This window comes from Eschrichtius robustus, chromosome 2, assembly GCF_028021215.1.
Source record: "Eschrichtius robustus isolate mEscRob2 chromosome 2, mEscRob2.pri, whole genome shotgun sequence".
NCBI lineage: Eukaryota > Metazoa > Chordata > Mammalia > Artiodactyla > Eschrichtiidae > Eschrichtius > Eschrichtius robustus.
This window is the reverse complement of record NC_090825.1, coordinates 167,045,427-167,061,670: the sequence shown is the minus strand read 5'-3', so window position 1 is coordinate 167,061,670 and position 16,244 is coordinate 167,045,427. Positions and strand designations below refer to the sequence as shown.

General features: G+C 55.6%; 1 protein-coding gene across 1 annotated transcript in view; it reads left to right on the top strand.

The window, feature by feature from the left end:
- Positions 1-1,019: 1,019 nt before the first annotated feature.
- Positions 1,020-16,244, top strand: part of MAP1S (microtubule associated protein 1S) — a 29,531-nt gene continuing 14,306 nt past the window's right edge. Inside the window, exons 1-5 of the mRNA XM_068536754.1 lie at positions 1,020-1,171; positions 2,414-2,515; positions 3,992-4,074; positions 4,902-5,042; positions 5,645-8,015. Of these exons, the coding sequence (XP_068392855.1) occupies positions 1,051-1,171; positions 2,414-2,515; positions 3,992-4,074; positions 4,902-5,042; positions 5,645-8,015 (2,818 nt within the window). The 5' untranslated portion in view covers positions 1,020-1,050. The remainder of the gene's footprint in view (positions 1,172-2,413; positions 2,516-3,991; positions 4,075-4,901; positions 5,043-5,644; positions 8,016-16,244) is intronic.

Genomic DNA, 16,244 nt, shown 5'->3' with positions numbered 1-16,244 from the left:
AGAGAGGCTGCGACAGTGAAAGGCCCGCGCACCGCGATGAAGAGTGGCCCCCGCTCGCCACAGCTAGAGAAAGCCCTCGCACAGAAACGAAGACCCAACACAGCCAAAAATAAATAAATAAATAAAAATAAAATTCATAAAAGAAAAATGTTTGCTGCAATATAATTTTCCAGGTAGTGGCCACCATGGGTAAAAAGACCAAATGCAATTGTCTGGGGAAGGAGGGCTACCCATGTGAGCCAGGCAGTCAGTCTCTGCCACAGACTAAATCTGGAATCAGACCCGCCTGGATTTGAATCTCTGCTCTACCTCTTATGGGCCTGGTGACTTCATCTCTCCAAGTCTATTTCCTCTCCATTCTTTTCTGAAATGACCGTAATAACAGTGCCGACTTCATAGGTTTATGAATGTATTCAGTGAGCTAATGGAGTAAAATGCCTGGCATGTCGTACGTGCAGAATAAGGGTGCCCTGTTCCAGGACCAGAGTGCTCTGGAATGTGTCTCAAATTCACATGTACTTTCCTATCTTTAAAACTTTGCACATGATCTAACTTATGCCTCACATGTCATTGTCCCATCACCCACACCTTGCAAACTCCTATGCATCCCTCAAAGCCCTCAAAGGTACCCTTCTTTTCTCTGTTTAAGCCCTGACCTGGGGAACTGGGACCATCTGGGACCTGGTTCTGATTGGGCCCACTGTGATATGATGTGAGTTTCCAGAGGACAGAGATTCCGACTGGCATGTAGTAGGCATGCAGTCAGGACTTGTTGAGTGAATGAATGAATGAGAGAATGAATGAAAGCGTGAGTGAATGAATGAATGAATGAATCAGTGGTTATTTGGGAGGGGTGCCCAAAGTGGAGACCCAAGGCTAGGCCAACCCTTAGGTGTCCATACCCCCATCTCCCACGACCTCAATGGGCGGGAAGGGGCAGATAACGGGCGAGGAGGGGCTTCCGGGCGGGGTCTTCAGCCCTTCCGGTCCAGCCCCTTTAAGGGGCGGGGACAGCAAGGCGGGCGCTCGGAGCGTCAGGCCGGCGCGAAGATGGCGGTTTCGGTGGCAGGGCCCGGGTCGGTGGAGGCGCCCAGTTCACTGCTGCTCGTGGTGGGCGGCGAGTGCGGGTGCCCCGGGCTGCTAGCCTATGTGCTGGAGGAGCTTGAACGAGGTCGGGCCCGCCCGGGAACGCGGTGTCGGGGAGGCGGGCGCGGCGGCGCATCTCGGCCTAAGGGCCGGGGGATGGGGCGGGGGGCGGCTGAATCCGGGGGCCCCGGTGCCCCGATCCCCTTACCGTTAGGCACAGGGCGCAGGCAGAGGCCGTGGGTGCCCGCAGAGGAAACAGCGTTCGGGTTTGGGCTGGACTGCTCCGCCTCGAGCGGGTTGCAGACCGGGGAGGGGATACGGGCCGAGGCTTTGGGACCCGCGCGATTGGGGCAGCATGGGCAACGGCTGCGCTTCCCGCCCTCCGGGCCCTCCTCGAATCCTCGGGCCTTAGCAGCCTGGACGTCCTGGAGGGAGGAGCAGGGATGGGGAGGCTGGGCCCGGAGCTCCGGGGCCTACTTTCCGCAACTCCATGAGGAACTGCTAATTGGGGTGTGGGCGGGTGCTGCCTGCTCAGGGGATTCGGCACCTGGGGATGTGAGTCATAGGTGCACCTGCAAGGTTTACCTGCAGCCACTTGGCACGGTGGGACCGGCAGGCGTGGTGCACCCCAAACCGTGATTGGAGGGCATTCATCCATCCCCCATCTCTCAGATCGGCAGGGCCTGCCGTCCGTGGCCAGTAAAATGGGACGGCAGCACACATCTCGGTTCACAGGATTAAGGAATGTCACCCCACAGGGCATCAGGGATAGCGTGGGGACCATGGGCAGGCTCAGGCCTGCCCTCACAGGACTAATGGGTCTGGTTGTGGGGGCGGGTACCAAAGTGAGTGAGGAGATGGACCAAATTTTAAGCTCAGATGGTTACAGGAGTGTTCAGAGAATGCAAAGGGCTGAGAGGACATGAAGGGTGGGGAGAAGGACCTCTGGGCAGTGGGAACAGCTCACGAAAAGGCTCAGAGATGGGAACTGTGCCTGGGAGGGCTGAGGAACAGTGAAACCAGTGGTGGGGGTGGGAGGATGACGGAGGGGATGAGATGACTGTTTAGGAGGCCGGGACTTTCTTTCTGATGTCCTGAGTCTTCTCTGTAAAATGCCTGAGTTACACTTTGGGTTCCTTGAGGGTGGATGCGGTGGGCTCCAAAGGCACATTGGATGGTTCTGAATTTCCAGGCCGTCATGTGCAGGGGCAGGTTGAGGGGAGGGGCCTGTGGCGGCCCTCGCCAGCCATCCGCTAGTTATTGAAATATTCTGGGAGCTGGGAAGCCCAGCTGATTTCCTACCTCCCTTCCCCCCTCTCCCCACCAGGCATCCGGTCATGGGACATTGACCCTGGCGTCTGCAGCCTCGATGAGCAGCTCAAGGTCTTCGTGTCACGGCACTCGGCCACCTTTTCCAGCATTGTGAAAGGTGAGGCTGGGGACCCTGCATGCCCCAGCTCTCCCCTTCTGCTCATTCAGTGGACAGGTGTTCTTTGAGTGCCAACTCTATGCCAGGCATGGGGGTCAGGGAATGGCTGTAAGCAGCAACAGTAATAATACAACTGAGATCTACTGAGTGCAGAGCAGGGGCAGGCCCTGAGCCAGCACTCGCTTCCTTTGGTCATCAGCAACCCACAAGGCAAGAACTTGTGTTTTTGTCCCCAGTTGACAGGTAAGGCAGTGAGGTGTGGGGGACAGGGAGACCTCTGAGGAGGGTCTTTTTGGATGAGAAGCAGCTGGGGCTGGTGTGTAGGGTGGAGGGAAGGGCGCAGTCAACGGGACAGGACATTTGGAAAGTGAGGGGCTGCTGAGTGGGAATGGACGGTGGAGTGTAGGCCTGGCGTGGCAGGGACTATGTCTGGTTTATGCTTGTGACTCCTTCACAGGGCCAGGTACACAGTAGATGCTCAATAGATGGGGAGCTGAGAAAGCAAGATCGAGGAGGGAGTTGGGGTTCCTGGGCCAGCCCCACATGTCCCGTGGCTCCCTGGGGATTCTGGGGTGACCGGGGTGAACAGAGCAGCTGCTGGGCGGGGCCTGGGTGTCGCCTGCAGCTCCCCCCTGCCTCAGCCAGCCTGTTGAGTCACCTCCAGGCCGCTGCAGGAGGGGAAGGAAGTGTCCGTCGCCTCATTGTCCTAGTGGTTCTGGGTGGCTTCCTGACCCTCACCATTTGGGGGAGCTGGAAATCCCATCCGCTCTGTGTGGCCTTGGCAGCCACTTCCCCTCTCTGTGCCTTAATTTCCCCACCTGAATGGGGCAATATCCGCACATGATAAGAAGCCCGTGATAAACTGATAAAGGGTAACCAGCAGTAGAGGGTCCTTGCCTCTCCAGACCCAGGGCCGGGTGCTTCATGTTTGAAACACATCTGGTCTCGGGGGGACCCCACTCCCCTCTCCGTGGCCCATGAGGCCTCCCTGCCCTCGGCTCCCTCCTGCTGCCCCTCGCTGCAGCCCCACCTGCCCCTTCCTGATCCTCAGACACAGAGAGCTCAGTCCTGCCGCAGGGCCCTTGCCCACGTTGAGCCCTTTTCCTGGTGTACCCTCCTTGGCCCTCCCTGGGCTCAGGCTCCTTGATTATAAAATGAGGGTGACAGTGGCGTCCCCCGCAGGGCTGAGAGCTGTGAATTGGGCCCTGCCAGCAGTGGAGGCCTTGTTGTTACTGCTGTTTCCAGCGTGAGGCCTGCCAAGGCGGTTTCCTGTTCTTGCCTCATCCTGACCTGCAGCTCTGCCGTATGCCTGTTAATCCCTGGATGACCCTCTGGCTGGGGGTCCTGGGAAGCGGAGTGCTGGAGGGGCTTATGGCCGCCTGGGGTCACACAGTGGGGCAGGGTTTGACCTTGCCACAGGCTGACCCCCATGCATGTGGCTCAGCCCTAAACTCACAGGGCCCGGTTCCCCCACAGGCCAGCGGAGCCTGCACCACCGTGGAGACACCCTGGAGACGCTGGTCCTCCTGAATCCATCAGACAAGTCCCTGTGTGACGAGGTAGGGAAGGGTAGGCTCCTGGGGGGAGTGGGCTGCTGGGACGAGCGCCATGCCCTGGCCTCACCTCACGTGTCCTTGCCTTCATGCTGCCTGAAATCCTCTTCTTGACACCCAGCAGCAGCAAAGCCTCCCCCGATGACTCCAGCCTCGATTTATTCCCTCCTCAGAGCTGATGGTGGGAGCGGGTGGAATCAGAAAAGGCTGGAGTTTGGGAGGAACGAATGAGCTATGGAAGGGCTGGAGGTGGGAGGGCAGAACCCAACCGATGTTTGCGTCCTGTGCGTTCCCTTGGGCTGGGCTCCGCTAGTTGTCTGAACTGACTTAATACTTCTAGCTTGCGGACATCTGCACTCTTCTCTCAATTTCCCATGAGAAAGATGAACAAGATAGAGCCCCGGGACACCCCTCTAGATACTCTTGTACAGGTTGATTCCTCTGATCAAGAATGCTCCCTTTTGCCCCCTGAAGGGGCTCTGGAGGAGACAGAGCCAGACACAGACCCCTCTTCCCCATGGCACCAGGGCTGGGCCAGAGGGAGAGGTGGGCTTTGGGGAGCCCAGAAAGGGTGTGCAGGGCTTCCAGGAGGAGGGGGCACTGGAGCTGGGCTTTGTAGAATGAGCAGGAGTTGGGAGCAGGGATAGGGGGTCGAGCCCAACAGGAGGCCCACAGGCTACAATCCCGGCTTCTAGTTTAGTACTGGCCAGGCCGTCATGGGGACAGGAGTGGGGTGGTTATATATAGATTAGGGGCTGGGGACCACCCCAAAGAGGGGTGCTGACTATCTCACTGCACAGAATAGGGCCTTCAACACTCTCCCCGTCCCTCAGCTCCGGAACCTTCTGCTGGACCCTGCCTCTCACAAGCTGCTGGTGCTGGCTGGGCCCTGCCTGGAGGAGACGGGGGAGCTGCTGCTCCAGACGGGGGGCTTCTCACCCCGCCACTTCCTCCAGGTCCTGGGGGATAGAGAGGTAAGCCGCCCCCTCACCATCCTGCCTCTGAAGCCTGGCTCGTCCCCACTGGGCTGAGTGGCTCCAGCGACCTGCTGTCCCCCTGAGCATCGCCCTTCCTCCTCTGTGGGATAATGGTGGTGGCGTGTGCTCCCCCTGGGCCCAGTCCCATGACCCACTGCAGTGTGTGGGCCTGTAGATCAGCAGGTGTCTCAGCGGCTTCAAGTGGCACCGCACATTCTAGGTCCCATCTGCGTGGGGGTCCCTTCTGAATCCCTTAGTCTGGGTGGGGCAAAATGAGCAAAAAACTGGCAAACCATGTTTGGTTTGATAAGAACCAGTACACAGGGGTGGCGGGGGGGTGGGTGAGTGTAGAAGGTCTCTCTGGAGGATGCTGTGCTTTAGGAGTTGAGAACAGCAAGTGCAAAGGCCCTGGGGCAGGGAGACTGAGCGAGGGTCGGGGAGGGTAGAGGTGGACAGGTGGTGATGGGCCCTTCTGGGCTGTGGGGAAGGCTGGGTTTTTGTCCTGAGTGTGACAAGGGCAGGCAAAGGGCCTTAGTTTTCCCAAGGGGCCGGGTGTTGCCTGGCTCCAGGTGACCCCTTAACCATTCCCCCCTCTACAGATCCGGGATCTCCTGGCCTCCACACCCCCGCCTGCAGACCCGCCCAAGCTCACCATCACCTGCCCGACCTTTGGTGACTGGGCCCAGCTGGCACCCGAGGTGCCCGGCCTCCAGGGCGCGCTCCAGCTGCGGTTGAACCCTCCAGTACAGCTGCCGGCCTCTGAGGGCCTGCGTGAGTTCCTGGAGTACGTGGCCGAGTCGCTGGAGCCGCCGTCCCCCTTTGAGCTGCTCGAGCCTCCGGCCTCCGTGGGCTTCCTCAGGCTTGCCCGGCCCTGCTGCTACATCTTCCCTGGCGGCCTTGGGGATGCTGCCTTCTTCGCCGTCAATGGCTTCACCGTGCTGGTCAATGGTGGCTCCAACCCCAAGTCAAGCTTCTGGAAGCTGGTGCGGCACCTGGACCGGGTGGACGCCGTGCTGGTGACCCACGCGGGCGCTGACAGCCTCCCCGGCCTCAACAGTCTGCTGCGGCGCAAGCTGGCGGAGCGTGATGAGGCGGCCGCTGGCGGGGGCTCTGGGGATGACCGGCTGCGCAGGCTGATCTCCCCCAACCTGGGCATCGTGTTCCTCAATGCCCGTGCCGCCGCCTCGCGGCTGGTACGCGGGGAGGATGAGGCGGAGCTGGCCCTGAGCCTCCTGGCCCGGCTGGGCATCACCCCCCTGCCTCTGAACCGTGGGCCGCTGCCGGCCGAGCCCACTGTGCTCTTCCAGAAGATGGGCGTGGGCCGGCTGGACATGTACGTGCTGCACCCGCCCTCGGCCGCCGCTGACCACACGCTGGCCTCTGTGTGCGCCCTGCTGGTGTGGCACCCCGCGGGCCCCTCCGAGAAGGTGGTGCGCGTGCTGTTCCCTGGCTGCACGCCGCCCGCCCGCCTCCTGGATGGCCTGGTCCGCCTGCAGCACTTGGGGTTCTTGCGGGAGCCTGTGGTGACCCCTCAGGACCTGGCGGGGCCTCGGCGAGCTGAGAGCAAGGAAAGCGTGGGCTCCCGGGACAGTTTGAGGAGAGAGGGCCGGACGACAGCACCCTCCAGGCCTGCCCAGGAGCGCCCCGGGGTGGCCCAGAAGGAGCCACTGCGGGCTGAGGCCCCTCGCAAGGCTGAGAAAGAAGCCAGGCCCTCCCGGGAGGTGAAGAAGGACCCCAAGCCGAGCGCCCCTCGGACCCAACCCCGGGAGGTGCGGCGGGCGGCCTCCGCTGTGGTCAGTGGCAAGAAAGCGGGTGCCCAGGTGGCTCCCAAGCCCCGCAGAGCACCCAACACACTCCGCCCGGGTGTCCCACCAGCAGAGAATGGGCCCCGCAGCCCACCTAGCTTCCGGTGCAGAGAGGCCAGCCCCGCCACGGAGGCCTGCGGCTCCCCGGCCCCCCGGCTGGTGGCCACGCCCAGCCAGGAGAGCAGCCTGGAATTGGGGCTGAGCCCAGCCGGGGAGGAGGGCGGCAGCTTGGAGGAGAAGACCCTGGAGCTGCTGTTGGCCACCAGCACCCCCGAGCCATGCACACCCTCACCCGCCGGAGCCCACCAGGGCCCAACTGAGAGCAGCGGGCCACTGTCACTGAGCCCGCTGCGGGGTGGGGAGCCTGGGCCGGATGCGTCCCCCACAGTGACCACCCCCACAGTGACCACTCCCTCGCTGCCCGCCGAGGTGGGCTCCCCGCACTCCACAGAGGTGGACGAGTCCCTGTCCGTGTCCTTTGAGCAGGTGCTACCGCCACCACCTTCCGCCGCAAGTGAAGCCGGGCTGAGCCTCCCACTCTGTGGCCCGCGGGTGCTCCGCTCGGCCTCCCCACATGACGTGGACCTGTGCCTGGTATCACCCTGTGAGTTTGAGCACCGCAAGGCTGTGCCCATGGCGCCGGCACCTGTGTCCCCCGGCAGCTCCAATGACAGTAGTGCCCGGTCCCAGGAGCGGGCGGGTGCTCCAGGGGTGGAGGAGACACCACCCACGTCCGTCAGCGAGTCCCTGCCTACCCTGTCTGACTCGGACCCCCTGCCTGCCGCCTCTGGCACCGCGGACTCGGATGAGGACACAGAGGGCTTTGGGGCCCCTCGCCGTGACCCACTGCCTGACCCGCTCAAGATACCCCCGCCACTGCCCACCCCACCTAGTATCTGCATGGTGGACCCTGAGATGCTGCCTCCTGAGCAGGCCCGGCTGAGAGAGGGCCTCGGCCGTACCCGGAAGCCCCTCACCCGCCCCAGCCGTGGCACCGCTGCCCCCAAAGCCACTCCAGTGACCGCTGCAAAGACCAAGGGGCTGGCCAGTGGGGACCGGGCCAGTCGGCCACTCAGCGCCCGGAGCGAGCCTAGTGACAAAGGAAGTCGGGCACCCCTGGCCAGAAAGTCCTCAGTCCCCAAGACAACCACTCGAGGTCCATCCGGTAAGTACCTGGGGGTGGAGTCCTGCAGTGTTTTCCCTGCCCAGGTCCTCCTGTTCCCTATTTGCTGTGTGGTCTCAGCCATATGCACCACCCTCTCTGGGCCTCAGTTTCTCCAATAAAATGGACGCTCTGGTCTGACTCTCTAAGCACTTGCAATTCCAAGGTGCTCGAGCAGTACCGTCAATGGAAATGTAATGTGAGCAACATCCATCGTGGTGAATTTTCCAGTAGCCACTGTAAGCAAAAAGAAACAGGTGAAATTAATTTTAATAGTATATTTTATTCAACTCATTTGTGTGGAGGGTCCCAAGACCACCCCCAGGTTGGATGATTGCCTAGGAGGACTTGGTGTATGGTCATACTCATGAGTTTATTACAACAAAAAGATACAGAGCAGGGTCAGCAAAGGCAAAAGACATGGGGGAAGTCCCAGGGAAACCAGGCACAAGCTTCTGGAAGCCTCCTCCCAGTGGAGTCACATATCATGTGCTTGATTCCCTGAGCTCCAAGCTGTGACGACACGTGTGAAGTGCCGTCGATCAGGGAAGCTCCTTAGAGACTCAGGGCCCAGGGTTTCTATTGGGGCTGGTCGTGCAGGCACCCTCTATCTCACACGTACGCTGGAAAGGTTTCCAGGATCCAATTCTTGGACACCAACCGGGTGTCCCACAGTTGCCCGCAATTCTGACACTGTCTACCCAGAGACAGAATCACATTCCACAGGTAAAGGGCTCCTTCCCCCGAGCACCCTCCGCTTCAGGTGCCAGTCACAAGTCCAGGCTGCTACCCGTGCTTCTGACTAACTGGTTGTAAATCGGAGGTTCCCATGCCCCCCTCCTTCGGTTTGATTGATTTGCCAGAGCTGCTGACAAAACTCGGGAAAACCCATTTACTCACTAGATTACCAATTTAGTATAAAAGGCTCTTAAAGGATACAAATCAACAACCAGATGAAGAGATACATAGGGCGAGGTCCCAAACAAGGGATCTAATGTCCTCATGAAGCTTGGGGCCCTGCATGGTAGTACAAAGCGTTCTGGTTCCCTGGTGTGGAAGCTCTCTGAAAAAGGGCCAAAAAGCTGCCTTTTGAGGCTTTTATGGAGGCTTCATTACATAGTCATGATTGACTAAATCATTGGCCAATGGCGATTGACTCAACCTGAGGCCCCTCTCCCCTGCCCAGAAGTCAGGGCGCAAGACTGAAAATTCTGACCCGCTAATCACAAGGTTGGTTCTCCTGGCAACTAGCCCCCACCCTGGGGTGGGATCCAAAGTCACCTTCATGAACATAAACCCGGTTGTGATGGAAAAGGGCTTCTTATTAATAACAGGACACCCATTTCACCTTTTTGGCCCTAAAGTGTTTTCTGGAACTGAGGACTAGAGACCAAATATAACAAAATATGCTCCCATTGCTCATATTGATCAGAAAATTCCAAGGGTTTTGGGAGCTGTGAACCAGGAACTGTGGATGAAGGACCAAATGTATCTGAGAATGACCAAATGTATGCATTTCTTATAAATCACAGTACTGCAAGTCCTCCCCCTGGTGGAACAGATCCCTTACAGCAAAGCAATCATACCTATCACAGCACTTATATTTGGGGTCGCATTAATTAGCATTAATTACCAGATGTAGCAATAGTACCGACATAACTAGGCCAGACATTTGGAGAAGCCGGTGTGGGGTAGGGATGGATGGATTGATTGATTTTTGGCTGCGTTGGGTCTTCGTTGCTGTGTGGAGTCTTTCTCTAGTTGCGGCGAGCGGGAGCTACTCTTCGTTGCGGTGCGTGGGCTTCTCATTGCGGTGGCTTCTCTTGTTGCAGAGCATGGGCTCTAGGCGCATGGGCTTCAGTAGTTGCAGCACGTGGGCTCAGTAGTTGTGGCGCGCGGGCTCAGTAGTTGTGGCTTGCGGGCTCTAGAGTGCAGGCTCAGTAGTTGTGACGCACAGGCATAGTTGCTTCACGGCGTGTGGGGTCTTCCCGGACCAGGGCTCGAACCTGTGTCCCCTGCATTGGCAGGCGGATTCTTAACCACTGCGCCACCAGGGAAGTCCTGGGATCGATTTAGAGAAACGTCATTTGCTACTTGTACCTTACGATCAATTTGTGCGGAACTATTCAGCACAGAAATCAGCTGGTGATTAGCTAGATCCTGCTCCTCCTCAGGCCAGTCATTTTCCAGAGGTATTACCTCCTGAGGAGGCTTTAACTCAGGCTCTCAATACATCATCATCAATATCAGTGTTACCCTAAGACTCATTTACATGAGGTAGTTGAATCTTACCAACGACAAGGTTACACCGTATCGAAATATGGTTACTGTACGATTCATTTTCATTACAGAACAAATCAGTAAGAGCTACAGACGTGTTCACTTTACCTTCCCAACAGAATCTGCCTTTACCCGTATACCAGATGGTATTAAGGACAGAGGTCGTGACCATTGGCCACGATTCAGTTAGCTCCGGATTCCAAGGTAACCAGGGACAAGTTCACAAGCTTATACTGAGTCTGATTTCCATTGTGTGTTGTATCGCAGGGCCCACCTCCCTCCTATGGGGAGGACACGAGTTGTATTTAGAATATTCCTATCCCAACTAACTGTGCTGCGGGGTATATTTTATTTCTAGCTTTACTGGAGGTGTGATCAGTCAGGGTGCATCTGTGTAAATTATAAATGTCCCCAGAGAACTTCCATAAGCTTGGAGGGCCGTAATATTCCCATAGGTGTGTTCGCCCCTGAGCCTCAGCAGCTAGGATTGAGGGCCACTGCCCCGTGGCACTTCAGCCTGCATATGTATTTAAATAGTCAAGAGGCCTTGTTGGATCGGGGTGCACGGCTCTTCCCAGTGCTAGTTCTAGCATATCCAGAATTATTGGCAGAGTCTGCCTGACCCACTTTGCTAAAACCTCATTCTCTTTCCAGGCTGGCTCCCATCCTTCGCCTTCCACCTGGAAGAGAACTCCCCCTAGTCTGCCTATTCTAATTAATCTTTTTCCTCTGAATGCCACTCCTCCTTAAAAACAAATTCCACTTGTCCTAGGATACCTACTAGCACCTATTTACCCTAAGGCTGTTTCTGGCTTGTGGGTCAGTGTTGTTGAATCCACCAGAGACGTTGTTGCCATTGTGTACTAATGGCCTGGGTGCAGATAGGGTGCATGTTTTGCACCCCAAAATTTTGGGTCCCCCAGACTAGGCTTAGATGCATGGTAAGGACACCTAGATGTAATTTAATTTAGTTTGAGTATGCCATGAGGTTTCCCATGGCCTGCCTTGTCTCTCGTAGGGCCGTACCCCAGGGGAACTTGAGCTACCATGTGATGCCCAACTGCTTTAATCCCATCAGGGACCCAGTGTCTTTCCCTATTTTGATGAATCGTTTTCCATCCACAAAAACAGGGTGACATGTGCTTGTGCACAGCACACCCTCCCATGTTGGGCATGCTGCCATTTTATTTTGTCCATCATAACCAGGGACCTTTCTAAGCAATTGATTGTCAAGATCTATAATTACACAGTGATTACATAGATCAGTCTGCTGGGAGCTATACATCACACAGTTTGAAGTCCCAGTAGGAAGCAGTTCCCAAATGTTATCCTTTGCAGTAGACGTAGCCCAAAAAATAGGAGTCAGAAGATACAGGCGCATCGCTAGAATTTCATTGAATCTTTTGACAGTTGGTTCTGTTCATTAATATATCTCAGGACCAGAACGTCTTTCCAGAGCAGTGCCATTCAGGTGTGCAGGCTGCTGTTCAATCTTGTCGGGTCCCAAAATCAGGGCTGATCTCAGCAAACTAGCTTCAGCCTGCTGGGCACCTGGTATGCTTCTGCTAAGAGATTATATTATTCTCTTGCTCTGAGGCTCTCTCCAGGTGCTAATAAAATGTTGGATTTCCCTCATTGCATAACCCACTTATTCATCCCTTTACCCTCAGCTGTTATTTTTCTTCTCCATTTGTCATTTATCTTTACCCACACTTTTCCACTCTTGGAAGGGACGTTAGTTTGGCCACCGTGCTGGTCCAGATTGCTGCCAGGAAACTAGGCTGGCAGGTGTCTCCCCTGCCCCGTCCACTGCCGCTCACATAGAGTAGGGTTACACAGGTACAGAACTAGTGGGCTCTTGCAACCGCTAGGCAGCACGGCAGCATTCACCGTCAGCACCAACTTTGCCAGAGGGGGTGAAGGCACATTCCGGGCCCATCAGGCCCTTAGGAATTCTGACATAAAGGTTTAAAGGTAGAGTTACAGTTTCTTGTTTAGGAATCATCCCTGCTTCTGGCCCCCACAGTTGCATCCCTGGTTCTGGGACCACTGCATCGAGTAGGAGAAGAAAAAAAAAAGTTGCTGTGATGCGGGGAAGAATGATACAGTCACATCAGCATCTTCCCCCACCCCGACTTGCCCACACCCCCAGAAAAGTGGAGGAATCTATCCAGTGGGGACCCGCCCTCTGCCCCGCTCATGTTGAGTGTGAGCACATGCTCGTGACGGTGTGTAAGCCAGCCTCTCAAGCCTGTATCTCCCCTGGTTTTAGACAGCAAATGCTTCAGCCGCCCATTCCAATTTTCTATTAAACCATTACTCTGAGGATGATACGCAACATATCTGGTGTGAAATCTCTTGCCACTGTTGGACAGTATGGGCTGCAAAGTGCACCCCTTAGTCCGAAAAAATGTAACTCAGTGGCTCAAGTTGTTACAGTATTTTCTGTTCCAATCTTACAGTATTTTGAGCATTTGCATCTACCATCAGGTATGCAAACCCAGTGCAGGGTGTCTGTTCCCGTTAGGGCTCATTGATAGCCCCCCGCCCCAGGGCTGCTGGCTTCGGTCCAGTGTAATCCACTTGCCGGCCATGTGTGGGGCTCTGCATTGCTGCCGCCCTCTCCCCATGCCGACTCATTCATGGACCGCCCTCCCAAAACGTTCACTTGGTGGTTCAGTGACCTTCCAAACCTGGAAGGGGTTCTTCTGGTGGGCATTGACATGTCCTGCTTTAACACGCCCCTTAAATTCCCAGAGAGATTTCCATAAGGCCGCGCCCCATGCAGGCACCCCTTTAATAGTCCAGGTTTCCGTTGCCCATCTGCCCGACCACACAGCCACGCCATGGGCTGCGGCCCAGGAGTAAAAACCCAAACATAGGGGCTTTTACCATTGCTCAATTCTTCCACCACTGCTAGGAAAACAGCGTGCAGTTCAGCCCACTGAGCTGATTTGTTCTCGCTGCCTCCAATCAGAGTCTCGCCATCCCCTGGTCTTAATGCAGCCGCTTTCCAAGCAGGTTACTATCCATTCATCTTGAAACTGCCATCCATAAAGCAACCGCGCTTTGTGGTTCAGTTGAGAGCCGTCCACAGGGCAAGGCCACGTGCCAGTCGGTTCCAGCAGCTCCTCAGGTGGCTCCAAAGTCGGTCCTAGAGGAAAAGAGGCTACGTGCTCATGATCCAGTGGGTGCCTCCCTGCATTCCCCTGGCAGCGTGCTCTCGGATGAACCATTTCTCTTTTTATTATGGAACACTTCTGGGCACTGCGTTCATTGGAGTGTTTCTCCAACATCACCCAAGACAGTATGGGCATCTCAGGTTTCACGATTATTTTATGTCCATCAGTAATCGAGGTGACCTCAGTTAATGCCCAATCGCAGGCTACTAATGGTCTCTCAAATACTGTGCATGGGCGGCAGCATCTCAGAATTTTCTGGTCCAAAATCCCAGTGGTCACTGCTGGGAGGTGCTCGTGGGCTTTTGCCAGAAGCTCCAGTCTGCAGAGTACACAGAGTATGGCAGACACTTGCCAAATCATATCTGAGTCGGGGGTCAGCAGGGCCCAAAGGCCAAGTTGAGAGGGCTGCCACCGTTTGTAATTCAGACACAACCTGCTCTCGTTCGGGTCCCCAACTCAGAGATTTCTTTCGGGTAGTCTTACAGATGGGAGCAACATTCCCAGATGAAAATCCAAATCAACCAACCAAACGCTGGGCTTCTTGTTTGGTCCTGGGGAGGACAGTGACAGCAGTTTATTTTTAGTCTCTTGTGGAATATCCCAGGTGGCCCCTGCCCAGGTTCTTCCTAAGAATTTGACTGTTCGGGCAGGCCTGGGACCAGTGCTGGATTTATTAACCCACCCCAGTTGGTCATGTGCGTCACCGTTGCACTCAGATCAGTCCTAGCCTGCCCTATGGTTTCCGCTATCACCATAACGCCATCAGTATAGTGTATGATTACACTGGCGACCCGCATCAAGTCCGCGTCCCTTCTGACCAAATCACAACAGTAAGCCAGTGAGTTCAGATACCCCTGTTGCAGCACAAGAAAGGTAAATTGGGATCCTTCCCACGTGAAGGCCAACTGCTGCTGGCTGTTTTCTGAGATCGAGACAGGGAAGAAAGCATTTACGCGGTCACTCACTGAGTAGCAGCTTCCTTGCGTTTTCTGTGTGTCCGGAACGGCTGAGCCGATGGGTGGTACAACTTAGTTTAAGTCTCGATAGTCTACAGTTAGTCTCCATGAACCATCCTTCTTTTCCCCAGGCCACACAAGGCTATGGTACAGTGAATTCGTGGGTACCCACACTCCAGCTTCTAGCATATCATGAATTAAAGTGGTCGTCTCTTTTTGTCCACCAGGCGTTCTAGATCACTCTGTGTTAGCCACCTGTGTGTGCTCGGGCAGTTCTAGCAGCTCCCGTCTGGCGTCCCCAATTAAAACTGGCCGGAGGGCGGACTTACAGGCCTCTGCTTTACAATATTAAGTAGGGGAGGCAATCCCCAGTCAGCCATAATCTCCATCCCAGTAATACAGTCAGGTAAAGGAGATGTGACCACCTCACACAAAATCTGTTCACTCACCCCAGTTTTCATCCCAATGTTCACCTTAATCCCATCAACGTTTGCATCTCCAGTTCCTCCCAGTCTAACCTTAGCCCCCCCACCCCCCAAGACTTCACCAACAGGTGTTGGAATCACAGTGCTTTGGGCTCCTGTATCTAGGAATCCTGGGAAAGTCTCCTCCCTCTCCTGGCCGTTTTTCTCCACGCCTGTGCAGATGGCCTTGGGTCCCCACCCCGGGGGTGGAGCCAGAAGATCCTGGCCTCTGCTTCAGTCTTTATCTTGATTAATCTTCCTAATCCTCACCCTCAGGGGGTTCCTGGTCAGGTTTCTCCTTGTAATCTTTGCCTCCTGGCTTTCGAAATTCCTCCAAACTAGAGTAAATAGTGGACTTGTTTGGGGCCCTTTAACAAAACGCTGGGGGCCGCACTGGTCCACCCAGTCCCTGGTAGTGCTGCATCTGTTGCCGAAAACTCGGCTTCTGTGAACCAGTGCCACCTCGAATCTTGCAGGGAGAGTTTTGGGTGAAGTAGAAAAGAATAGCTTTAAAAAAAAAAGAACAACTTTATTGCTTTGCCAGGCAAAGGGGGGCACAGTGGCCTCATGCCCCTGAAAAACTGTGTCCCCCAACCCAGGGGGGATTTGGTGAGGAGTTTTGTAGCAGTGGTTCAAGGGTGGGGTTGTTGATAAGATTAAGGTGTGTGCAGGGCCTGTACTCCTTTAATCCGGTCTCAGGTAATCTCTTGATGAGCTTCTCTGGTTCCTTTCATCTGGCCTCAGATGCTGTTCTCTGGAATGAATAATGCTGACATCTTCCATTTGTTGGGGGTTTTAGTTCTGTAAAGAGCTCAAAGATATTGTTATGTGCATCTCTTGAGGTGGAACCAGGACCCTGCCCCAAGGCTGCACTATTGTTTCTTGGCGGCTCCTCCCTTGTCTCTGCATCCCCTCCCTTCCCTGATTAGCAACTGTTTGAATCTGCCCTTTGGGACTCAGGGAAGGTCATGGAGGCTGGAGTCTGTTCCCTACAAACAAGGAACGGGGGACACAGAAAGGCTTCCGTCCCCAGGAGCCCCACAGGGTGCTGCTCGGTTTCACCTGTTTCAACTCTGTCAGTGTCTGCTTTATTCATTCTACATTTCAGCAGCCATCTGAAGATTACCACTCCACTAGGTCAAGTCCCTTGACTCTCCCCTTTGTCTCTCCCCATTTTCTTAATTACTCTAATGTTCTTGGTGTCATCAGGGAAGCTGAGATAGCAGATCTGATAAGGCTTCTTGAACTGTTGTTCAGTTTTGTAGCAGTAAAGTTCCATGGGGTGCCCATGCAACAAGGGTCCCGTTAATCACAGCATTTACCAAAACCTGGGTAACAGGCATATTCAGT